General features: G+C 45.0%; 2 protein-coding genes across 2 annotated transcripts; both read right to left on the reverse strand.

The window, feature by feature from the left end:
- Positions 1 to 296: 296 nt before the first annotated feature.
- Positions 297 to 8710, reverse strand: Tysnd1 (trypsin domain containing 1). Its single transcript, XM_013017191.1, has 4 exons — positions 7452 to 8710; positions 5816 to 5946; positions 4726 to 4911; positions 297 to 1150 (listed from the first exon to the last, which is right to left on the reverse strand). The coding sequence occupies exons 1-4, from the start codon at positions 8621 to 8623 to the stop codon at positions 933 to 935; spliced, it is 1707 nt and encodes a 568-aa protein (XP_012872645.1). The 5' UTR covers positions 8624 to 8710; the 3' UTR covers positions 297 to 932.
- Positions 8711 to 13120: 4410 nt separating this feature from the next.
- Sar1a (secretion associated, Ras related GTPase 1A) lies at positions 13121 to 24786 on the reverse strand. The gene is made up of 7 exons (XM_013017189.1): positions 24685 to 24786; positions 21199 to 21272; positions 20952 to 21071; positions 20409 to 20474; positions 19134 to 19237; positions 17105 to 17236; positions 13121 to 14089 (listed from the first exon to the last, which is right to left on the reverse strand). The coding sequence occupies exons 2-7, from the start codon at positions 21254 to 21256 to the stop codon at positions 13973 to 13975; spliced, it is 597 nt and encodes a 198-aa protein (XP_012872643.1). The 5' UTR covers positions 21257 to 21272; positions 24685 to 24786; the 3' UTR covers positions 13121 to 13972.
- Between the last annotated feature and the right edge of the window lie 1208 nt (positions 24787 to 25994).

A 25994-nucleotide genomic window follows, 5' to 3' on the forward strand; every position in this document is an offset into this window, starting at 1 on the left:
TAGGCAAGTGCTGCCTACCCCCAGAGTTAAACTCCCAAACTCCCTCATTCTTTGACCTTCCACCAAGCTAGACTCCAGCACAGACCTAAGCATATTCCAGGCATTTTGTACACACCTGCTGCCAGGCCAAGATCACCACTTTCTGGGATCTCCAAGTTCCAGGCAAGTCCTCAATATAGCTAGTCAGGCTAGCCCAACAGAGCACCCTACACAATGACCCTCTGCAGGGCATCCGCACAGAAGGACATTTTCTAGCCAAACTGCACTCTGGAGAAAAAGACATCAACATACAGAAGCACAAAGATTGTTTATTCCCAAGCCCCAACCATACATGCTATCTCCCCAAAATGCCTGGGATTAGTCTGTAGGATAGAAAATGAAGGCACTGTGTCGGACTGAAGTTCCTGGCTTGCAGGAACCCTGCCGCCCATACGTGTGGCACTATAGGGACACACTCCTGTCCATTCCCTCATCTCTGTGCCTAAGAGTAGGGTCTCTGTGCTGATGTATTCCCAGCAAACCCAAATCGCCTGACACTCCTGATTGCACAGGCAGCTCATGGGCTCTGTCCCGGGGAAGCAGCTGCTCCAGGTGGCTAGTGGCCTTCAAGGGAATAGATACCCAAGCAAAGCTAGTCCACCTTCCCCCAGCATCTGCTTACCAGGACCAGGGCCTTTATGCGATTGGACTGGAGTCCTCAGAAGGGAAAATCACATAGGTAAGCCTAGTGGAACTCAAGAAAGCATCCCACAGTGGATCCCATCTTGCTGAAGAAAAGTCTGTACCTGGTCCAGAGCCCCAAGTCCAGACTAGAGTCAGGGGTGGAGACCTGCAGTCACCCAGCTGGGCCCCAGATCCTACGACTGCTAACCACCTCCATATCACTTCCCAAAGTATAAAATAGTCCCTCTCATCTGGAGGGTGACATAGCCTCAGAGCTTGCTCCGAGGGGCCTGGGGCAGGGGCTGCTGTAGCCGCCATACAACCCTGACTGGCTCAGCAGCATGGTCCAGCTCCCGGAGGCCACCAAGGTCACCAGTCTGATTGTACCGCCTCAGGGCCGGCTGGAGCACTGTGATAGGAATGCTGAAGTTTAGGTGTGGGTAGGTGGCCCCTGTGTTATTGTCCCGGGTGTTGCTGGTGACCATGCCTGTGGGAAAGTCAAAGAACAAAATAAGTAAGCCAAGGGATAAAGAGTCACTGGGGCCTGTTAGGACCCCATGAGACAGACACTGAATGCCCTGCCATGGACATGTGTTCTGCATACTCTGCCCTCTTCCCAACCGCCTTCATACCAGCCAGATCTAATGTCCTGATCACTTTTCATCCTTCTTTCCTGTCTAATGAGCATCTTCCTTGTATCTAGAAAACTGTTTGGCACAAAGTAGACCCTCAACAAATACTTGCTGAATGAATGAATGAACCAGAATCACAGACATGTTTGAATCAGCCTGCTCAGTGTATATTAAGATAATTTTACACTTAATGAGGCCTCACCTAAAGAGTTGCTTTTGTTGCCTTTCATTCAGCTTTCCCCTTGGGCAACATTTTGTTTATCACAAAACACTTATCAGGACCAAAAGCTCACTTTGGTACAAGATTACTGATCTTGTTAGGATTTCAGTTTTTTGCTCTTTCTCCTCCATGACCCTACATCCTTCCTAAATTTCTTCTCATTCAAGTCAGCTCCTTAGGCTGTCATTATCTTATGGCCTGCACACTTGGAAGACTGCAAGGCAGTTCTTTTTGTCAAATGGCTCTCAGGTAGATCCCTGTAGAAGCAGTTTCTTTCCCAGTGCATCGTATCAGGAGGCATCAGGTATCTATCTTAGTATTCAGTGTTTGCATGCTGAGGTTCAAACCAGGTCCTCATACATGCCAGGCAAACACTCAGCCATGGAGCTATACCCAAATACTCAACCACTGAGCTAAATCCCAGCCCATTTAGTCCTGGTGATGCTAACCTTGATCATTTGGCTAAGCTGGCATCTACTAGGCCTCTCCCCACAAAATGAGGCTTTTTTTTGGAGGGGAGGGCCATCGTGGGGCTTGAACTCATGGACTTTCCTGCCCAGGCTGGCTTTGATTCGCGATCCTCACATCTAAGCCTCCTGAGTAGCTAGGATTACAGGCGTGAGCCACTGGTGCCTGGCTTTGAGGAATTCTTTTGTAAACACTAAGTATTCCATGGAAAACACTGAGCTTACATAAATACTGTCTCTACTTAACTTTTGCACACCATTTTATATTATCTACCCTTTTGTATTAGCATGTGAGAACACAGTATCTTTTTTTTTAATTGTGAAAATACCATACAGAGGGGTTACAATTACATGAGAACACAGTATCTTAACAGTGATTTCCTACTTCCCTCATTTCTTATTTTTCTTATTTTCCCTCATTCCTACATTTATTAATTAAAATTGTGTAAAGAGCTGGAGCTTGTCTCCATTTCTAAACTTACTCACTTATTTGTATCAGTGTAGACTCACACATATCTACTCTTCTTTGGTTTGTAATCTCATACTAGTGCTACCTGTTTCGTTGTTAGACTTGTTCCAATAGAAGCCTCTTCCAGTTGGCTCCTGGTTAACATTTCTTTCTAGACAAGACACTCCAGGATCATCTTGGATTTTCCTTGTCCAAGTCCTACAATCAACCAATTCTTGGTTCCTTGGTCAGAGGACAGTATTTAGAAACCAGTCTGGACTGTGAGTTGTGCTCAGCATTGCTCCTTACCCTTCTCAGTGGACAGTGGTAAAAGATGTGTGTATGTACACTAACTTACATGTACACATCTGTATTTATTTCTGTATTCATGTATCTATCAACTAGGATTTGTGACAAGTTACTCTAGGAATGACAGCCTCACTGAAGGCAGAGTCAGGGCTACAGCCCAGTGGTAGAACACTTGTCAAGCATATACAAGGCCCTGGGTCTGATCCCAGTACTGAGGGGGAAAAAAAACAAAAACAACAATGCACAGAAATATTCAACTCTACTTGCTAGAGTTGGTGCCCCAGGGGTGTGGGAATAGCAATTCTAAAACTACTTTAACTGTATACTAAGGTTGAACAAAGAAGTAAATAGATAGAAAGCAACAGCCAGATTTTTAAATACCTAAGAAAAAGTTATAAATAAGGGAAGACAGAAATAACAAGTCTAGCACAGCCTAAGTAGTATTATATAGAGAACCTTAGAGGTTTCCAAAGGAATGCACAATTTGCTTTGCTACCTAAAAAGACTGGGTTTTGTTTTGTTTTTGGCTTCATGTTTTGGTGCTAGGATTAAACCCAGGGCCTTGTGAATGGTAGCTCTACCACTGAGCTACCTGTCCAGCCCTCTGTTTTCAAAATCTTTTTTTTTTTTTTTGGAGGGGGGTCCGGTCGTGGGGCCTGAACTCTGGGCCTGGGCTCTGTCCCTCAGCTCTTCAGCTCAAGGCTAGCACTCTACCACTTGAGCCACAGCGCCACTTCCAGCTTTTTTCTTATGTGGTACTGAGGAATCGAACCCAGGGCCTCGAGCATGCAAGGCAAGTGCTCTACCACTGAGCCACCTTCCCAGCCCCTTTTTTCAAAACCTTTACTAGTGAAGTTGAAATTTTTTATTGGGAGGTTCTCTTTTTCAGCCCAGCCTGGGCAGAAAAATTCAAGAGGCCTTTTTAACCCATAGATAGCAGAGTACTATGTATCAGTTCTATGGGTCCTAAACTACATAGGAGGATGAAAGCAGGAGACTCGCAGCTCCAGGTGAGCTCATGCAGCAAAGTCTGTAAGATTTCCTCTCCATAGAGGGAAGCTGTACACAGTAGCCCATGTGTGCCACCCTAATAACCACAGGAAACCTAAAATAGGTGAATCTTAATCCAGGGACATATCTGGACAAGTAGATCCTATCTCAAAAATAGCAAGCAAGAAATGGGGCTTGGGGGTGTTACTCAGAAGTAGATTGTGAGGCCCTGTACAACACAGGAAAAAAAAAGGTAGGGAGGACGATTTAACCATAACAAACAAAAAGTAATAATAATAAAATCTCGTGGCTTTTTGTGACATGAGACCCATTTTCCCTCATGGCCCCAATCTGCTACAGCTGAGCTGTCATCCCCTGTCGTCTCACCCATTGATCTCTGCCCTACACCTACACTCAATTATCACCTGGCCAGTTTCTGTAGACTTTTTCTTTTCTTCTCTTTTCTTTTTTTTTTTTTTTGGGGGGGGGGTCCGGTCGTGGGGCCTGAACTCAGGGCCTGGGTGCTATCCCTCAGCTCTTCAGCTCAAGGCTAGCGCTCTACCACTTGAGCCATAGCACCACTTCCGACTTTTTTCTTTTTGCTTATGTGGTACTGGGAATCGAACCCAGGGCCTCATGCATGCAAAGCAAGCACTCTACCACTGAGCCACCTTCCCAGCCCCTCTGTAGACTTTTGAGTTTGTGACCCTTAGATTTTAATCTAACTCTTGGATTTCATAGAACAAATGCGTAGGAGACTTACCTAAGGTCATGAAGTGGGTTGGTGGCACAGAAGGGCCCAGGGCCCAGATGTCTTCCCTCTCAGCTCAGCATCCCTTCCTCTCCAACCCTCAAAGACAGAACATCCTGAAAACTTTGGCTAACTAACTCTGGGGGTCTTCCCCGACAGAGGGTCTTCCCAGGGCTATAGCATCTGCTGGGAGGACTGAGGCTTTGGCAATGGTTAGGTTGAGAAAAGGCCAAGAAGCTAATTACCCAGGAGGTCCCCTGAGTGGGTAGAGAAGAGAGGTCCACCACTGGAGCCACCATGCACGGCACATGTGGTCTGCAGCATCACCGGGGTGTCATCCACCTGCACCACAGCTGACAGGATGCCTGAGGTCACAGAGGGCCCACAGGCCTGACCAAATATGCCGAAGCCCACCACACTGACAGCCTCACCTGCCAGAGGAAAGGAGAATGCAGCTGGGGACTCTGTTCTGGCAGGGTTTTGCCCATCTCACCTCCCACCTCCACAAAGGTCCAACCTTCTCTGCCCTTTGAATTTCTGCTCAGATACTCCCTGCAGGGAGCCCTTCCCATGAGCCCCTTAGGAAGTAACCATTCAAAATCACTGCTTTGGGGCATCAAGCTGGTCCCCAGTCCTTGTTCCCTTGCTATACTTGGCAGTCACTTGTTGGAGTTCCTGTCACCTAGGTGCTCATGTTTGTAGAGTTAATACTCATTTCCTCCTGGGACTAGTCTCTTAGTAAAAGGATGGTACTGATGGTTACTATAAAGTAGCTGTGAAAGTATCTTCTTACCTAGTCATTACTATGGCAGGGGCAAGGTACAGCCCTGTTTAACACATGTGGAAACTGAGGCAGAGAACAGTTAAGTACTCTGTCCAAAGGCACCAGTGGTAGAAGGGTGATGCTAATCCAGAGATTGGTCTTCTATCATACACACACATACACACACACACACACACACACACACACACACACACACTGCCTCCATAAAATAGGACATCTGGTACCTATGTGGCAGCAATTTAAGCTTTGTTTCCTAAATCATGCCAAGGCAGTCTTGAAGGTGCCAAACACTTTTGTGACCAGCTTCAAGTGTTACCAAAGGCCCAGCACCTTAACACCACACTGCTGTGGCCCTGGAGTAGGCTAGCACACAGATTCTAGCCTCAGCAAGAATCTGGCAATGCCACCCTGGCTCATTAGCTCAGCAGGGGTGGGACAGGGAGCCGGTTGCCTAGTCTGGCATGGTTAGAGGGCCCAACATCAATTCTCCTTCCTGGGGTCCAGCTCTGCCCAGACAGGCCCTCCAGCACACTATACCCCTTGTCCTTTACCTTCATGGAAGTGCTCAGCAGGCACAGGTGTGGGGACACCATCCAGGTCTTCCTCCAGCCTCACGACCGCTATGTCATAGGGAGATGTCTCCTGGGTGGCAAATACCACATGTCCCCAGATGGCAACATTCCTGGAAGCAAAGGCAACAAATGACAGGCTTGTTTTCTGGCCCCTCAGCCCTGGACAGAAAGCAAGGAGATGAGAGTGGTGAGAAAATCAGGGACTTAAGGTCAGGAAATCTGGATGTCAGCCCTGGAACCTACCAGTCAGTAGCTCTGGGCATGACACTTAGGCAGGCATGCTCTACCAATGTAATCAACTGTGCAAAGCTTCCTCAATAGCCGACCCCAGGTAAGCACGGTAAGGCCAGGACTCATGCTTGTGCCCTCCTCGCCCTACCAGCCAGGAAGTGCTATTATCCTCATTTTAGATGTTGCAAGTGAGGCCCAGAGAGATTAAGTAGTCTACCCAAAGTCATAAAACAAGCAGCAGAGGTCAGGGCAAGCACACAGAACTCTTCTTCACTGCCTCAATAACTCCGAACAATCCAGTCAGTGAGTGGACAGCATGTGCTTTTACCCTTGAATTTAGAACCATGCTAGTACATCATAGCACACTATGTCCCAGGATCTGTCTTGTCCAAGACTATACATGTCAACTTATGAGAGACTGCTTAGACTATTAAGTGACTTTCCCACGCTCACCTGGGGGCACCTGAATACATTCTGCAGGGTTAAATTCCACCAGACCTGATGGCTTCCTTTAGGGCCAGAGTGGAGGGGAGAGTAGAGTTGAGGGGAAGGTAGAATTGTGGGGAGGGTCACACCACAGGCCAACTTCTTCATCAGTTTTCCTTTTCATGACTATTCTGGGTTAGCTGTACTGGGTCAATCTAAGGGATTCAGCAGAGATTGAAAGGCTGGCCTACAAGGCTGGGCTGAATCAGAAATGGGGAAGGGTAGCCATTAACACCAAGGTATTAGCTTTGACCTGAGAGTTCACAGCAAACAGAACATGCTAGAAATTCAAACCAGTAGTCAAGGCCAACTTCCACAGCAAATCCAAGTAAAGGAGGGCAAGGGTGACATTCTCTGCAAAGGAAACAAAGGCCCAAAGTCTCAGCCTGGCTGCCCAGCAGGGCCACATACAGGCTATCCAGAATACATCTGTCTACCTGAAAAACACCACAATCTAATTAGGTACAACCCCACATCTGTAATTTTCATGCAAAAAGGGCAGCTCTGGCTAGGTTCTAGGGAAAACCTGTGGAAGATTTATCAGGTCTACCTCATCACTCCCTGGGATTTCACCACCACTTCCAGAGCTGAAGTGAGCAGGGTAGGGAATCTGGTCAAAGGAGTTAGTGAGTGGGATGCAAAGTGCAGGGCTAAGAGACAGAGAGGCTGCCCAGAAGAGCCTCAGGCTGACCAGTCATACATGCCTGGGACACACAGACTCCAAGTTGCTTGGAGCTTGTCACCTTGCTCTAACTGAAGGCTGGGAGCCCCTCACCTAGTTATCAGATGAGAGGATGATCCCATGTCTCACCAACATTGCAGGCCCAAAGCCCAAAGGGCTGAGTCCTCCACTGTCCCCACCTGAACCCCCACTAAGGAGCAGCACAGAAGGCCTTACTTGGGCATAGTGGAGTGAATCTGGACCTTAGCCATCTCCCGTGGAGCCACATGCCGGCAGGTCACCACGAGACGAGGAGCCACGGCCACTCCGGATCCCCAAACGGTACCACACTCCACCAGCACGGCCGCGGCTGCCCATGGAGGTCCAGGGTCTTGCAGGGGCAGGCCCCGCGGGGCGCCCACCTCAGGAGGCAGGAGGGCGGTGAGGGCTGCAGAGTTGGGGGTCAGGCTGGCAAGTGCGGCGCGGGCGGCGTGAAGCAGCGGGGCGGCGGCACACAGCAGCGTAAGGCCCACCCACTCGCGGGCCTTCCAGCAGAGCGGCGCGGCCACCAGCGCCACCAGCGCCCCTGCGGGTCTCGCGGCGAACACGCCGCCGCCCTCGGTGCCCGGCAGGCAGCGTGCGTCGGTGAGCAGCAGCGGGCCGGCCGCATTGCTGAGCACGCCGCGGCTCAGCGTGTTGAGGAAGATGTCAGGGCAGAAGGCCCCGAACGGGGAGCCGCAGGCTAGCAGCGGCGCGCCCTTGGGCACGCTCCCCAGAGGAGCCACGGCCACCGCCGGCCCGCAGCCCTCCTCGGCCTCCGGGCCGGGCTCCACGCGCAACAGCGCGAACCAGCCCAACGCTCTCAGCTGATCCTCTTCCTCCTCCTCCGACACCTCATCGTCCGGGGCGGCGTTCACGAAGTGCCAGTGCTCGGCCGCTTCGCCTCCAAAGAGGCGCGTGAAGTGTGCTCGGAAAGCTGGGCAGCTCAGCAGCAGCAGCAACTTGGCTGGGCGCGGGGGCTGTAGGGGCCGGCCGCGGGGCCTGCTGGGAGCGGTGGAGGCCCTGGGCTCGAGGCCGGCGCAGCGGGGCATACTCAGCCCCGGGTGGCTCGGCTCCGCGCGCACAGCGGGGCTCTCGGCCGTTGGCCCCCACTGCACGTGGAGGCACAGATCGTCGCCACAACTGTCGCCCGGCAGGAACGCCGCACTGGTAGCAGTCAGGACCCCACTGCCGGCGCGTAGGAATGGAGTGAAGATGCCCCCGTGGCACAGCACCAGGCCCGGGCTCCGACTCAGGATTACCCCGCTGCAGCTCCACCAGCCCGCTTTGGGATGTCCGGCCCGGGAGGCGCTCACCACACAGCCCGCCTGCTCAGCGGCCCTCATGGAGGGCCCCCACTGCCGCCCCATCGCCTGCAGCACCTGACTCTCGGGGCCTCCTCGAGGACAAACTAGAGGACCAGGACCCCAGTAACGACAGTCTCTGCTGGACGCGACGGGCGCAAGCACTGACTCAGGTCTTCCTCATCCAGCCCGATTGGCTGAGCCCCAGCAGACCCGACCCGATTGGCTGGGCATGGCGCCGAGCCCGGATTGGCTGCTAATCCTGCCTTCCCCCGCCCTCTCTCGTTGACCCAACCTGTGGGATTTCAGCGGATGCGACCAGGGCTAGCCCGGGGAGAGGGGCATGATAGAGGGGCGAGATAGAAGGAGGGTGGATTTCAACAAGCCTAATCACTGATGTTTGTTGGGTTTCCAGAAAGGGTAATAACACTGACGTGGCTAAGCCTGACCAAGATGAAGCCTCTGCACAGGTGTTAAGTAACCTTCGGCCTCTGAACCCTGAGATAATATGGGCCAAAGGAACCCTTGCCCAATTCACAATGTATTTTCATTTTTTGAAGTAAATCCTAAAGCAGTCCACTAGGAGGCATGAGAATCACAAAATTACGAAGGGCTTTTTGTTACCAAAGCCTCAAGACAAATTTCATGGAAATGATTTGTCCTAAACTTAACTACTCTTTAAATTGACCATCATCAACAGCAGCTAAAGTAAAACAACTTTAATCATACAGCCATACATTTTGTAGTAAACATACCAAATAGCACTCAGGATTTGTTAGGCTGGAGGCTAAGTTCTGTTCCTTTAAGAGACCATAATGAAAACAGTTCAAGTTTTGTGGGTTATACAATCTGTCAAACAAAAAACAAACAAAAAAATTACCTCTGCAACTAAACATAGAACTCCAACTATGACCCGCCCTATAATCCAGTCGTACCACACTCTTGGGCATCTCCCTGTAAGACAGGATATGGTAAAGGCACTTGTACATCCATGTTCACTGTTGCACTATCGCAATAGCCAAGTTATAGAAACATCCCAGATGCCCTACAACAGATGTATGGATTGATAAAATGTGGTATATCTCCACAATGGAATTTTACTCATCCATTGCAAAGAATGTCATTTGTAGAGAAATTGATGGACCTAGAACAAATCATGCTATGTGAGGTAAGCCAAACTCAGACAAAATGGTATGTTTTCTCTCCTGTTTTTGCTTTGGGTTTTCTTTTTCCTTTTAGGGGAGGAGAGAGGATGTGCAGAAAGGGAGGGAGGAAAAGTGAACAAATGTAATCATGGTGTTCAGTGGATGTGGAAAATGACTTATGCAATTTATGAGCAGGGATGGGAAGAGGAAATTGGAGGAAATGTAATGGTAACCCCTCTGTACAACAACTTAATAACAATGAAATTGTATTTAAAAAAAAAAAAAAAGCTTACCTCTGCAGTTACAGTCCAACAAGAACGGTGGGAGGCTGCATTCCAACAAAACTTCATCAATTTAAATTTCATATATATATTTTTTTTTTTTTTTTGGTTGGTCGTGGGGCTTGAACTCTGGGCCTGGGTGCTTTCCCTCAGCTCTTCAGCTCAAGGCTAGCACTCTACCACTTGAGCCACAGCACCACTTCTGGCTTTTTCTGCTTACATGGTGCTGAGGAATCGAACCCAGGGCCTCATGCATGCAAGACAAGCACTCTACCACTGAGCCACCTTCCCAGCCCCTAAATTTCATATATTTCTGTGTCACAAAATTGCATTAATTTTTAATTAAATTACATTAAATATTCTTCAACCATTTAAAATTATTTTTTAAAAAACTTTTTAGTTCACGGGCCATAAAAAAGCAAGCAGGAAAGTTCTGGGTAGTTGGCCATCTCTAATACAGGACTATATGATCAAAATTGTTCTACTTTACTGTTAATTATGGTCAGCTTAATGGACAGTTTGAGTTAGAGCAAATAGTTGCCATGTAATTTGTCAAATTGAGGCTTTTGGCTAACATAAAACTTCCCTTGTTGCCTAAAGAAGTATCTGAAGGCACGTGCACATGAACAGTCATGTTTGGGGGGACTTCATAATACCATTAAACATTCGTCACAAGCTAGACATTTTATGAAGGTCCAATTTATCAATGTCACTCTTATTAGTACATATCTTTGTAGGCATTAATGACAAAATAATGAGTTGCTATTTAAATCATACAATTTGTGTTGGTATATGTGCCCATACTGGTTTGAACTTCTAGTTCTAGCTTATTAGGTTTTCCACTCAAGGCTGGTCTTCTACCACTTAAGCCACATCTCCAAGTTTCTTAATAGTTAAATGGAGATAAATCTCATGGACTTTTCTGCCCAAGATGGCAAATCCTCAGATCTCAGTCTCCTAAGTAACTGGGATTATAAGCATGAGCTCCAATGCACAGCTGCATGAATTCTTCAAATAAAATTAAAGCTACCTAGTGTACCCCCACAGCTTCCAAAGCACCTGGTAGGACAAATCTACTGAGAAACTATACGACACAGGACTGAAGTTAACCGACACTCAAATGACACTCAAACCTCCAGCACAAACTGTTATACGTAAAGTTTGTCTGTGTTTATGGCAGGCCCTGTTACAGAGAAATCCCAAATCACAGTCAAGATGAGTGAGTTGGTTTGGGCTCACTGACTTAGCCTTTGGTCTTCATTCTACTATGCCTCAAAGAAAACAAATTTTTGCTCAAACCTCCTCATAGTAGGGAAGGACAAAAGGACACTTCCAATGATGGAATTCTTGGTTTTAAGAACTTGTTGCTTTGCTTACATTCTATTTGTTCTAGTAATTTAGCTTTGGAATCTCATTTGATTTTTTTTCCAAAAGAAAGTTTCTAATACTAGCGTCCAGTATATGCACAAACAGAATGTTTGATATGCATGTAACATTCAAATGGATTCTCTCCAATGTGTAAAGTGATAAGGGAAGTAACTAAACTGGATTCTGTCCTTGCTAGAATGTCAATTAGAGATTCTTTCCAATCATCTGCCATCAGCACTCTGTTGCAGAGATGATCAATCACCTCACAGTACCTTCTCACATACTCAACTGGTGTTAAATTTACTACCAACATTTTTCCTCCCCTGGTAGCAAAATCCAATTTTAAATTCTTCTTTCACATCCACTCAAAATGTGTCTTTTAAGTAGGAATAACGTTCCCCAAACAAATGACATCATATGCTCAAACCCAGATCAAATTAATTTTTAAAAAACAAAAAATACCAAGGTTTTGTTTTAGCTTTTTATTAAAATGTTTAGGATACAGATTGACTTTCTTTTGTAAATGACTGTTTTACTTTTGCTGAAACAGGACATATGCACACTCTGATAAAACACAATGAAGAATCTCAGTGAGAGTTCCTGTAAAAGACTCGGCCTCGGACCCTCTGTGGGGTCGAGCTCCTCACAGCAGCTTCTTTAGGAAGGGGTTCTGTGGGCAAGAAACACACTGCGGCCACTCAACTTCTCAACAACCTCTTTCTCCAGTGATCAAAATAAACCACTTTCACAAAGAGCTGCCTTACGTAGAGCCCAGTTTTCTAGCTTACTACAAAGTGATCAGGGAGAAAGAGGGGGGAAAAAAAAAACTAACACTGAAGCCATCATACTTCTCAAGTCTCTGGACAGAGATATAAGGACAACCTTGAGCCAAAGAAAAAGTGTGCAAGTTGCAACTAGTTTACGGACAGATTTGTTCACTTAAGGCTTTAATAAACCCTTTCCAACCTGACAATTCTGTCTTAACCCAGCTATGCCTGCTGTAAACACATTGAGTACATGTACTTCCCAGACCTACCTCACTGAGCCTCTGCCTTCAGTCCCTGGCTGTGGAACAGATGCTTTCTCAACAAGTCAGTGCACTAGACTAAGAAAAAGGACTCCAACCGAACACATGACTCACTCTTACCCTGGAGTATGGCTTCCTCCTTTCCTACCCTATCACTGGGCGGAGGAAACCACTGAGTTGAACTTAAGAAGCATAATTTTCACCTTTGAAAAATCTACCTCTAATCCTGTATTAAGTAGGGGAAAAGAGAAAATTATTCTCCCATGTTAACACCATTTCTTAATTTTTTATCTTTTGCTACAAGTAGAATATAAATTAGGATCATGAAAATCCAATTTCATGTGTCACTGAGAAAATGGAATGCTATATGCTATAAAAATGTTCTCTCACACGGGGTCCTGGCAGCAGGGAGGCACCTCCAGAGGCTCTACAGGAAGTCCCAGCTGATTTCTGCAATGGAGAAAGGCAATTTCATACAAAAAAAAACTTTTAAGCCACAGATGTTAACCATTACTTTAAAACACCAACAAAATAATCAGTAAAGAGAAAAGAACAGCTCAAGAGAAACCAAGTGGAAACTTTAAAACCCACTGAGAAAGTCTTTCCTAGGTTCACACAAGTGCTACAATATCAGATGACTTCAGTCCTCAACTCAGAAATGAGCCCCTAAAAGCTGTGTTCCCCTATCCAGAACATTCCCCCCTACAATCTGTACAAATAAGTGACACACTTATGCATGAGAAACGTTCTCAATTCTTTTTACTTTTTATAACTGGAAATGAAAAAGGAAGGTGCTATGAAGAGAAATGAAATGTCACAACAGTGTGAAAGCAGACTGGCTGAAGCTTGCAACGTTATAAGAAAAAATAATACCAATAACTGACCCTATAACTCATTTCTCCACAGTGAACAATCTACTATCCACTCTGTGACGAGGGATCAGCCCAGCTTACCACAGTGGAACCTGCACAACTGCAGGGTTCTGCCCCTTTTCTAGTACTCTGTACACAAGCTGATGCCAGCTCCAACTAGGAAGAGGCAGGAGAGCTTCACCACCAACCTTCTATCTCAGCAGGCAGAAGTCCACCCACCCTACTTAGCTCTGGCCTCCAATGTGCATGTGTTCATAATTTTGCCAAGGATCTAAATGCCATTCACTAGTTAAAAAAAAAAAAGAAATAGAAAACTCTGGACCAAGTAAATTTTGAACTCAAACAGGAGGGATACCAATCACATTAACAACACTTTTTTTTAAAAAATAGAATCACTTTCTTTTGAAATCAACCACAGTGGTGAGACGTGTTTTTCTTTTCAGGTGTCCTATGATGGCACACAGTTTTACCCAGCAAATCCTGCCAGCTTCCGAGTCCCGGGATACTGACCTGACCCAGCATGGGTGGGCAGCGTTACCTCACAACAGTGTGGAGAAGAGCACATGTCACCACTGGGTGATGAGAGTTGACAGAAACTCTTGGCTTCTCAACACCAGACACGGTAGGAGAGCTTTCCTTGCTCTATTAGAAAAGTTCATGAGGAAGCTGTGAATAGGATCAGTCCAGAGAAGTAAAACTCTTTTATTTTCACTGTCCAAGTATCAGTCAATGTACTGGGAAAGCCAGCGAAAGCCCTCGCCGTAGCCTTGTCTCTTGAGTACACTGCACATGAACACTTCCATGGGGCGTGCATTCAGTTCCTTCAGAGTCACATTTCCCTAAAGAAGGCAAAACCAAGGCAGGCCTGTTAGCATCTCCACAGAGGCAAAGAGTGAAAGGATGATCACTATAATCACTTCCCCTCTTCCTTAAATGAAAATTTAAGTAGATAGAAATTATAGAAACATGCCTCTTGTTTTCAGGATAGAATAAGCAACACCATTCTATTCCCAGCCACTATCTCTTGAAAAGCATTTGCTTTGAATATTGGACATTAATTGGAAAGTTATGGCAGCAAAGTGAAAAATAGCCACCGGAACTCATGGAACCAACAAGCTCTTTGATGTGTTAGAGGTCTGTTTAGATGAACATTCAGCAAGGGACAATGACAAAGTTGCACTGAGGAAATTAACATCTCTGAACAACTTGTAAGTGAAGGTAAGCATTTCTAGAAAGAAATATAACAGTAACAAGACTAAAGAACCATGTAAAAAAGGAAGTTATCATAGATCACAAAAAAAAGATGGTTTTAAATATTAAAGAAGAGTCACCAGGTGCCAGTGGCTCATGGCTGTAATCCTAGCTACTCAGGAGGCTGAGATCTGAGGATTGCAGTTCGAAGCCAATTTGGGCAGAAAAGTCTATGAGATGCTTATCTCCAATAAACTACTCAGAAAAAGCCCCAAGTATAGCAATGGCTCTAGTGGCAGTGCTCTAGTCTTGAGCACAAAGAGCATCAGGGACAGAACCCAGGCCCTAAGTTCAAGCCCCACAACCAACAAATAATAATAAGCCTAGGAATCCTACTTATCATATCTGATCTGTGTATACTGTCAGAACCTGCTTTTCTTGGGCTGGGAAGGTGGCTCAGTGGTAGAGCGTTTGCCTTGCATGCATGAGTCCCTGAGTTCGATTCCCCAGCACCACATAAGCAAAAAGAAAAAAAGCCAGAAGTGGCCCTGTGGCTCAAGTGGTAGAGTGCTAGCCTTGAGCTGAAGAGCTGAGGGACAGCGCCCAGGCCCAGAGTTCAGGCCTCACGACCGAACCCCCCCCCCAAAAAAAGAACCTGCTTTTCTAAACAGAACCTTTCTTTAAACTGGAGAATTTATAAGCTACTAATGTGAAGACCAGTTCTATTTCTGGTTTTGTATTGAACTTGCTGTGAAGACTGTTTCCTCATCTGCAAAATAGGTAACATTCTTACTTCTCCCAGCGGAGCACCAGTAATAATCAAATACTTACTTTGATTTTGATACTTCAAAATTGATGTAATACTAGTTTATAATCTAAAATCTCCACTTACAAAAATGGATTTCTGGGCTGGGAAGGTGGCTCAGTGGTAGAGTGCTTGGCTTGCATGCATGAGGCCCTGGGTTCCATTCCTCAGCACCACATAAACAGAAAAACCTGGAAGTGGCGCTGTGGCTTAAGTGGTAGAGTGCTAGCCTAAGCTGAAGAGCTGAGGGAAAGTGCCCAGGCCCAGAGTTCAGGCCCTACAACCAACAAAAAAACAAAAATGGATTTCTAGCCTACAAAAGTCTTTCAAGAACCAAGAAGAGGCCTCTTTCTCAGAATCAATTTATAAAATAATCAGAAAATTCTAAAAAAATTAAGATTGCCTTTTCTACTAAATTCTTCATATACCTAAATAATTACATATTACTACTTGGGAGAGCTGGGTGGCTGTGGTTTAAGGCCAACCTGGGCAAAAAGAAATTTGTGAGACTCCAACTCAACCAATGGCTAAGATGACACCAGACATCCCCAGGGCTATGAAGAAGCACAGCCCAGGCCTGCCCTGGCATAAAGGTGAGACCCTATCTCAAAAATAACCAATGTATGGGCTGGGAAGGTAGCTCAGCGGTAGAGTGCATGCCTTGCAAGCATGAGGCCCTGGGTTCGATTCCTCAGCACCACATAAACAGAAAAGGCCGGAAGTGGCACTGTGGCTCCAGTGGTAGAGCACTAGCCTTGAGCTGAAGAGCTGAGGGACAGTGCCCAGGCCCAGAGTTCAGGCCTCATGACCGGCAAAAAAAAAAATTAAAATAACCAATGTACCAGGGTGCCAGTGGCTCACACCTATAATCCTAGCTACTCAGGAGGCTGATATCTGACGATTGGTTCAAAACCAGCCCCAGCAGGAAAGTCCCAGTGAGACTTTTTTTTTTTTTGTCATTCATGGGGCTTGAACTCTGGGCCTGGGTGCTGTCCCTCAGCTTTTCAGCTCAAGGCTAGCACTCTACCACTTGAGCCCCAGAACCACTTCTGGTTTTCTGAGTGGTTTTATTGAAGTCTCACAAATGTTCCTTCCAGGGCAGGCTTTGAACTGAGATCCTTAGATCTCAGCCTCCTGAGTAGCTAGGATTACAGGCGTGAGCCACCAGAGCCCTCCTGGCCTCAGTGAGACTCTTATCTCCAATTAACCACACAAGAACTGGAAAGTGGCATTGTGGCTTAAGTGGCAGAACACAACCCTTGAGCTGAAGAGCTCAGGGACAGTGCCCAGGCCCAGAGTTCAAGCCCGACAATGTAATATGGGGCTGGAGGCATGGTTCACGTGGTAGAATATCTGCCTAGCAAGCACAAGGCAGACCCTGAGTTCAATACCCCATATTAAAAAAAAAAAATCAGCTGGGAATGTGGCTTAGTGGTAAAGTGCTTGCCTATGAAGCCCTGGGTTCAATTCCTCAGAACCACATAAACAGAAAAAGCCAGAAGTGGTGCTGTGGCTAAAGTGGTAGAGTGCTAACAATGAGCACAGAGGAACTCAGGGACAGTGCCCAGGCCCTGAGTTCAAGCCCCAGGATTGGAAAAAAAAAAAAAAATCAAGAAAATGGGTAAAGAAAGGGATAGGAAGTTAATCAGTAGCCTGATGTGTAAAGCCCTGGATTCAATCACCAGCACTATCCAAAATAATTTCCCTTCCTTTAGTGAGCTTACAAAATACCCATACTAAGATAAATCCTAAGCCCATTTTAAACTTTTGAAAGGAAAGTAGATTCCAAACAGCAAAACATCCATTATTTATACATTGTGGATAGTCTTCCTAGGACTCACAAACATTTTCCCCTTACCTTTCCTGTGGTCTGTCCATAAAGTCCAAATATCTCACGGAGCTTTTCTTCACTGATAGCATCTGATCTGTCAATTTTGTTTCCCAAGATAAGGATTGGCACATTGGATATTGTTTCATCAGTCATTAAAGCCTAAAGGTAGGATTTAAAATTAAAAAACAAAAAGCTAAATGAAGAACCCATAAAAGCCCAACAGATTAATGAAAACTCTGACTTTTCCTGGTTTCATATGGCATCATATATGCAAAGTGAAAATCTGATTAAAATAATGCTTTCCCATTAACTGCCTCTGTTCCCAAGATAGAACTGTCCCAACCTCCACTCAGAGCTGGTTTGCTCAACTACAAGAACAAGCACTGAGCACAGACTTGGAAGAATGAATGCTCTGGCTACAGAACTCAAGGATATTATAGGAACTCCTGTACAGTCATTCAGTGCCAATACAGACAAAACACAACCTCCAATACTGACAGAGATACCGATAGTAGAAAAGAGCTGCCTTCTTTAAAATCCTAACTCTTATTATTTTTTTTATCCTATTTCCTCCAATCCTAAATTCTATATATGGTCATACTACCCTGAATGCACCCAATCTCATCTGACCAAAGTACTTGGCTGGGATAAATCCTAATTCTATGTTCATATTCATGTTAACCAAGCTAAAAAACAAAATGTAATACTTGACTTTCACAATGAACTAGGATAGACTACTAATACTAAAACAAGTTCAGGGAAAGAGAATGACATTTGGGTTGGAGAAAGCCTTAGCAAAGATATACAGAAGTATAAAGAGTATAAAGGAAGTATAGAGTTGGATAAGTGAAAAGGAGAATACAAGCAATGGCTCTGCAGCAAGGTAAGAACTGAGGAAGCCACACAGAGAATAACATGGCTAGATTAATGCCCTTACACCAACCTGCAGTGAGAGTAAACAAAATGGTGCCACATCCCACATTCTGGAAGTTAGCTGCATCATTCCCTAACAGAGACTATAAGTCCAGATGTGAATTAAAGTCTAGACCTTCAGACCTTATTCTAAAAAGGGTAAAAAATAAAAAAGGCTGGCAAGCATGAGTCAAGTGTTAAGAGAACCTTAGCCTAGCAAAGCACAAGGCTCTCAATTCAAACTCAGAAGTATAAAACAAGGAAAAGAAAAAACTTTAACAGCTACAGGAGGTGAAAGGAGGAAGCAGGCAGGGAATGGCTTCTACATATCCAAAGAAGGAAAAGGGTAAGCTGTTCTCTATGCTTGAAACATATTTGATGATACCCAATACAAAGAAAGGATGCTGGAGAAAAAGCAGCAAAAGGAATAACTTTCGTGCTTCACAAAAAATTTGTGGCCAGGAACCAGTGGCTCACACCTGTAATCCTAGCTACTCAGGAGGCTGAGATCTGAGATCACAGTTCAAAGCCAGCCTGGGCCGTAACTTCCGTCTTAACTCTAACCACCAGAAAACCAGAAGTGATGCTGTGGCTAAAGTGGTAGAGCACTAGCCTTGAGCTGAAGAGCTCAGGGACAGCATCCAGACCCAGAGTTCAAGCCCCACAACAGACAAAATAAAAGCGGGGAAGAAATAAAAAAGAAATCATCAAGCCAAGAAAATGAGAAACTGATAAAAAGAGAATCCTATAAAGTGAATTCTTGATAATATCAAAGGATTTATGTAAATAGACAGTTAAGGTCTGGCAAGTAGGAGAGAGGTACAACCCAAGAAGGAAGATCTGCAATGCCAATATAGAAGTACTACTAACTATGCTTGAGCAACAAGCATAAAGTATTGTGTCCTGAGCAGTATTAGCCATACCATTACACTATGACAGAAACCATCAAATTTATTCAAGTTCAAGCTGAGGTTGCTCAGGACAGTGAAAAACAATGTCACAGATTTTCAAACATTTTTTTTTCTTTTTGACTACAACTCTGCACACATGCTAGTTGGAATGATTAATCACAGACACTACTGAGCTACATATCATAGAAGAAAAAGAGGCCAAAAAAAAAAAAACAACAAAACAAAAAACGTACATTAAGCTCAACTTTGGATTCCATGAGGCGAGAATGATCTGCACAGTCCACCAGAAAGACAATCCCATTAATTGCTGGAAGATAATTTTTCCAAACCCGACGTGCTAAAAAACAAAGTTTGTAGATGTATCAACAAAAACACATTTTGAAAATGTCTACAAAATAGGAAAACTTTGGATGGTCTCAATACCTTAGATTTCCTATGGATTTCCAACTCCTGGCCAACAGGATGCAAGCTGATAACCCATACACTAACCCTGATTTCTGTAAATTTGACAAGAGTTTCTGCCTTCCTTGAAAAATAGCAACATGTGGTGGCAATCACATGCTTACCTACCTAAAAACCAACAATCAGCTAGAAGTGAACAGTGGCTGCCCCTTTAGATGAAGTCTGAGTTCTTCAGTTTACCAAAATGTCCACCATTTTCTAGTGTTACACCCTGACAATCTGACTCATTTAAGTGACCAGTGCCATACTGGGAGCCACTTGTTTACAAAAGCAGTAAAAAAAAAAAAAAAAAAATTAAAAATTAGTTGCCAAAAAAAAATCTTTAGTCACAAGTTAGTTCCAGTCACTCAACCTCTCACATTGTAGATAAAGTATTAGAAATGCTTTTAGGATTTTTTGTTGTGACAGGGTTTCCCTATGTAGCTCAAGCTCACCTGGAACCCTCAGCCTCACCTGGAATTATAGGCATGAAATGTTTTGTGACAAGAGGTAGTAAATGAAAGTAGTGCCTTATTTTATATATATATATATATATATATATATACACACACATATATATATATATATGTAATTTCCTATAATATTTCTTTTATCCAGGTACTATTAGTTTGAACTCAAAGACTTGAATTTGCTAAGCAGGCACTGTACTGCTGAGCTATGCCTCCAGCCCTAATTTCTTTCTTTTGCCAGTCCTGGGGCTTGAAGGCTTGAACTCTGGGCCTGGGCATTGTCCCTGAGCTTCTTTTGTTCAAGGCTAGCACTCTATCACTTGACCCACAGTGCCACTTCTGGCTTTCTCCGTGTATGTGATACTGAGGAAACAAACCCAGGGCTTCATGCATGCTAGGCAAGCACTCTACCACTAAGCCACATTCCCAGCCTCCAGCCCTAAGTTCTAAGCCATTCATTTCTAATCCTTACAATGGGGTGAAAAAGAAAGCATACGGTGAATTCTAAATGCAAATAATTTATAAGATAAAATGACACCTCCTTTGGGAGAGAGAACAAAACTACAAGTTCATTATACACATTTACTGAGCTCTTACCTTGCTCATGCCCACCAAGATCAAAAGTTGTAAACGTCATTCCAGCAATTGTCAGTTCTTCTGATGCTGAAAAATTGTGAAGAGGAAAGAAATTTTTCCAACCAAAGGCCCAACTACCATTACTATACAGTAACACTAATATATAACTTAATGTTTTCTCCTTGTAAAGATAAAGATACAGGAATGAAAAACACTCTTATTAACCTGTTCTAAACAGGTTCCAAAATTTCTTGTCCCCCTATGATGTTTTCCACTTTGTAGAAGCAGGTATGGGAGATGTGTCCCATTACAGAAGCAGTGCGAAGAAATAATGGTAAAGTAAGCAACCTGAGTATTTCCTATAGGTAACTTCAAAATGAACTGGCTTCTGGGATCTCAGTTAACAAAAGTTAATTGAGTATTCACTCTCCAACTTTCACATTGACCTTCAAAGAGCAGTAGAACACTTGCTTTGAGCTGAAGAGTGCAGGGACAGCACCCAAGCCCAGAGTTCAAGCCCCACAACCGACAAAAAAAAAAGGTCACCTGTATTTTGAAACCTACTTGGATGTAGTGTTGGAACATGCTGGCCCAATCTGTCATCTTTGAGCATGTGAAGAAGAGTAGTTTTGCCCGCATTGTCTAAGCCCAAGAACACAAGTTTCCCAGATTTCTTGTAGAGTCCTAAAGGAGAAAATAATTTTTTAATGTAAATTGTCTCTCCCCAATACCAAAAGCTTCTCACATGTAAATTGTTGGGGAAAAGGTACAATGTTTGAAACTACAACAGGGTTCAAGGAAAAAGCTTTACCTAGGAACTGGAGCACACTGCTGAAGCCATTGTAGATCCACTCAAAGATGAAAGACATTATTAATGCTTACTACCTGTATAAAACATTAAAGTAGCAACATTAGCTTTCTGAATGCCACCATATTACTAGAGAAGTTAACTTTTATTCCTGTATGCATGTCTACAGACTCTTTTCTGGCTGATCAAAGACAAACTAATCCCCGCCCCCCCTCCCCTCCAAGACAAGAATTCTGCCTTGGAAGAAGCTTCTAGGATCTGATGTCTACATTAGTTCCTGGTTTCCTAATTTTCAAAGTGATACTCAAAGAACTAGAAGTTAGCAGATATACTTTCTTCTTTTACTATGTGACTGGCTCCTCCAGACAGCTGCTCATTCACACTCCCTAGATATACCACTGTTGTCTGTCTACCAGTTTACGACACCTCTAAGAAAATCATTCTTATCAATAATCTGGATCAAAAGGCCAAATAGATGCACTAGGTAGGAAATGAAAATGAAAAGCATATTAACCTGAATGAAAATCCCATTAAGCTACCACTGTTCACAGTTCTAAAAAAAAAAAAAAATTCCAGGCTTGGGTGACTCATGTTTGAATTTCTACTATCTAGGAGGCTGAGATCTGAGGATCACAGTGTGAAGCCAGCCCAAGTAAACAAATCAGACAAACTCTTACCTACAACTAATCTGCAAAAAACAGGGAGTGGAGGTGGCTCAAGTGGTAGAATACCAGTCTTGGGCAAAAAAGCTAAGCAAGAGTACAAGACTCTAAGTTTAATACTGGTGGGGCATGCACACATGTGCGCGCACAAACACACAATCATTATAATAAAACAATAGGTTCCTAAGTACAACACAGTATTGATATTAACATCACCCTTCCTACTATTCCACAGGCCTAGACAAGCAATGTACAAAACTACTAACAGGTCTACAATGGTATTGAGCAACAGCCTCAAGAGTGAAATTAAGAGAGAAGGATCTAGAGAAATTAGTGACTCCTTAGGTTTCTCAGGCACATTTCCTGGTCACATTGAATGTTTTGCCTCTATCTGATTTAGGGAAGGGCGGGGAGGAACGTTATCACCATTTTCATTCCCCTCCCTCAGCAGGGGCATCTCAACACAAGATTTTTAATTAGCTATGACAAACTGCTATCTTTTTCTGTGTTGCCCAGGCTGGCCTGAACTCCTGGGCTCAAGCCCTCCTCCTATCCTAGCCTCTGAAGTCAAGACTAGCCCCTTTGCCCAGCCCTACCTGTATTCTTAGAAGAATTCAGGGTGGAAGGAGTACAGATAGCTCCTGTCTACAATCCTAGTTACTTCAGGAGGCTGAGATCTGAGGATCTGGGTTCAAAGCCAGTCCAGGAAGGAAAATCTCTGAGACTCTTATCTCCAATTAACCACACACACACAAAAAAGGCCAGACTGAAGCTATGGCTTAACTGGTAGAGTGCTAGCCTTGAACAAAACACACTAGGACAGTGCCCTGAGTTCAAGGACTGGTGCATGCACCTATGCACTTACAAAAAACACATGCACACAGGCACACACACAAGAATTCAGGCTGAAGAGGAAACTGAATGTAAACATGGGTTTTTTTTCTCCTTTTTATCCAAAAAAAATGTGTTTTTATCAGGTCTGTGTGTGGCCTCTTAACACAGGACCTACTTAATTGCTTACTTTCCTCAGCTCTTATCATAGAGGGAACAAACAAAGTGGGAGTCTGGGTAGTGATACAGATTGAAGAAAAAGTTTTCATGAAAAGATATAACTAAAGTTTTGTTTTACCCTTTTCTACTGAAAATATTTTTTGGAAAAAAAAACAGTTGACATGTTAAATAACTTTTTTATCTGGAAATGTAACACTGTTAAGAAATCCAACTAGTTGGGGCCAGGTGTGGCTCAAGTGGTTCAGCAACTGCCTAACAAGTATGAGGTCCTGAGTTCAAACCCAAGACTAAGAGCAACAACAACAAAAATAAACAGGAAAAGAAGTATAGAACCTTAAATATACTTACAAAGGTCCTATATTTCTGTTCCCATTTCTGTAGGTAAATAGAAGAATGTTTTCTCTGGCCTTGATGGCTCTTCCATCCTTGAGATCTCAACATATCAAACAACTCATCCGTGGTGACAGAGTTTGTACACTACCTGCACATACATCTCAATTCATCCTTACACCAACTTAACCGAGCAAGGACCACTGGCCTCATTTACCAAGAGGAAGATGCTGACACTCCTAGGCTAGCTAGTTTGTCCAAACTGCATTGCTGACAAAGTAACAGTTCTAGGACTTAAATCCTCCTGTTTTAACACCAAAGTCAAAGCCCTTCCTGTTACTATAAAATTACAAAATTGCTTTTAAAAAAATAAAGGAAACTTACTTCCTATAATACACCAACTGCACAGATAACCTCTAAAGCCTTTATAACAAACACTTTTTGAATGGTATTCTAATAATTAGCATCTTACTTTCGTTTTTTCATCCACTTTATGGCATTATGACAAGTAAGAGTACTCTAAAACTTAAGGGCTCTGAAGACCAACAAAAACACTGCTGTACCTAAACCAAAAGCTTGCAAGTTTCAGGACTGACTGGTTCAACCAAATATAAAGGATAAACATCAAAATAACCATTAACGAAAAATTTACACATTACTTCTTACACACACTCAGAGCAACTTGGAAACACCATTCCAGACAGTATCTAAGCAAGAAGGCAGCTGGCCTTTAACTAACAAACCCTGCTTGGCTTGGGGGATATAAATGTCAAAGGTCATCAGCCCTACAGCAATTCTTCCTAAACCTCAAGTATCTTCCTGAACAGATGGATTCCCTTTCGAGGGAAAAGGCAGGATGAGCAAGGGTGCAAGAGGCAATCTGGTGCGATCTTCACCTCCAATAAATCATGCGGAAAACACTAATCTATGCCAAACGCCCAAGAGTAAATTTTTCCATGCACACCGGAGAAAGGAAAGAGGGAGGGAGAGAAGGAAAGCCAGGGTTCGAAACAGGCCATCAGAAGACAAGAGCAAGCAAGCTTACGTGGGGAGGAGCCCTGAACTAGGAGCCTGCAGACCTGGTTGGGGCGCTCTCACCGGCTGACCGGGCCTGGGGCCTTGCTGGGCCCCAAACCCTCCCAGGGTCTGTGAAACAAGGGGGAAATCACCGAGGAATCCCACCACCGACGCAAGGCCGTTTTGTGAACCCAAGCCCGGTCTGTTACCCGGCCCAGCTGCTGTAAGGACCCCCAAGAAAGATGCAAGTGGACCTATAGCCTCGAGGCCGGCGGTCGCAGGAGCAGCCCCGGCCCAGCCGGCCCGTCTCCGCCCAGAACCAGCCCCAGGGCCCACAAAGCCGCCTGCGTGTCACTTCTCCTCCCCCCCCCCGAGCCCCCGCCGGGCTGGCCTCCGCCCCGACCCTCTCCGCCGCCCACCCCAGAACCTCGGACCCCGGCTGCCTCCTCCGAAAGGCCCCCAGACTCACGGCCCGAGGGTCTCCTCTGGTGGCGGCGGGCGGCTCCGACCCTCCCTCACAGCGCACGGACCAGCAGCTCCTGGGACCGCCAGCAACTCACCGGATGCACGTCACCACACCTCCCCAGACACTTCCGGGCGCGTGCTGGTCTCCGCCCCTTCGCAGCGTCCTGACGCTCTCCCTAAGTACCGCCCTACCAGCCACTCAGGCTTTGGGGGCGGGCCGACGGCGTGACGTATGCCCTAGGGGGCGGAGCTTGGACCTAAGCTTTCATCGGGCCACACGATACGTGGCACTGCTGGGCTTGGCTGAAGGGAGCGCGTGCGCGTGTGTGTGTGTGTGTGTGTGTGTGTGTGTGTGTGTGTGTATGTCTGTGTGTGTGTCTGTGTCTGTGTGTGTGTGTCTGTGTCTGTGTCTGTGTGTCTGTGTCTGTGTGTGTGCTTGTGTGTGTGTGCGCTTTTGTGCATGCGCGCGCTTTTGTGTGTGCCCACGCTTTTGTGTGTGCTTTTTTGTGTGTGTATGTGTCTTTTGTGTGTCTTTTGCTTCTAAAATTCAGACGGGAAAATAAGATATAAGACTAGTAGTGCAACAAACAGGCTCCAAAAAAAATCTAATGAAGCGTGTCCACTACTAATTAAAAACAGCACAAAAAAGACAAACCAGCTGGGCTCTCTGGTGGCTCACACCTGTAATCATAGCTAACTCGAGATCCTCTAGGTTTAGAAGATCTCTGAAGCCAGTCTGGAAAGAAAAGTCCTCAGGACTCTATCTCAAATTAAATAGCAAAATATCAGCACTAACCAAGCAAGCCGTGAGGCAAAGTTCAAACCCCCAGTACACCGCACACACACACACACACACACACACACACACACACAGATGAGCCTCTTTCAGTCCATCTCAAGTATGTGAAGAAAGAAAATTAAAATGGCACTTAACATTCTAGCAGTATACAGAAGGACCTAGATAGGCTAGCTCACCAGCTTCTCTGCTTCTTCATCCTGTAGGTTTTTGGATATTGAGTTTGAATCTTCCTCAGATACAGAAAGGGTTCAAGCCATATTCTGAGGTTTTTTTCGCCACCTTTGGGCAAATCAGGGATTTTATGGGACTAGGATCTCCAAAGTTTGCAACCCCAAAAGGAACAGATCTGCCTCAGTGCTAACTAACAGTTTGGGTTACTGGTTCTGAGGGAAGCTTGGCTGTAAGAAATATGGTAGTTCAAGCCGGGCGCTGGTGGCTCACGCCTGTAATCCTAGCTACTCAGGAGGCTGAGATCTGAGGATCGCAGTTCAAAGCCAGCCAGGGCAGGAGAGACC

This window comes from Dipodomys ordii, unplaced genomic scaffold (genome assembly GCF_000151885.1).
Source record: "Dipodomys ordii isolate 6190 unplaced genomic scaffold, Dord_2.0 Scaffold34, whole genome shotgun sequence".
In the NCBI taxonomy this organism is placed as follows: Eukaryota; Metazoa; Chordata; class Mammalia; order Rodentia; family Heteromyidae; genus Dipodomys; species Dipodomys ordii.

Bases quoted from the DNA above. Each gene is read 5' to 3' on its own strand.
- Tysnd1 (XM_013017191.1), bottom strand. From the start codon at position 8,623: ATGGGGCGGCAGTGGGGGCCCTCCATGAGGGCCGCTGAGCAGGCGGGC. The intron at 5,947-7,451 runs GTAAGGCCTTCT...CTTTGCTTCCAG, and splicing joins ATTCACTCCACTATGCCCAA to GAATGTTGCCATCTGGGGAC. The intron at 1,151-4,725 runs GTAATTAGCTTC...ACTTTCCCACAG, and splicing joins CCACTCAGGGGACCTCCTGG to GCATGGTCACCAGCAACACC.
- Sar1a (XM_013017189.1), bottom strand. From the start codon at position 21,256: ATGTCTTTCATCTTTGAGTGGATCTACAATGGCTTCAGCAGTGTGCTC. The intron at 20,475-20,951 runs GTAGGTTTCAAA...ACAATTTTTCAG, and splicing joins TGTTCCAACACTACATCCAA to CATCAGAAGAACTGACAATT. The intron at 17,237-19,133 runs GTACGTTTTTTG...TCCTACCTTTAG, and splicing joins AATCCAAAGTTGAGCTTAAT to GCTTTAATGACTGATGAAAC.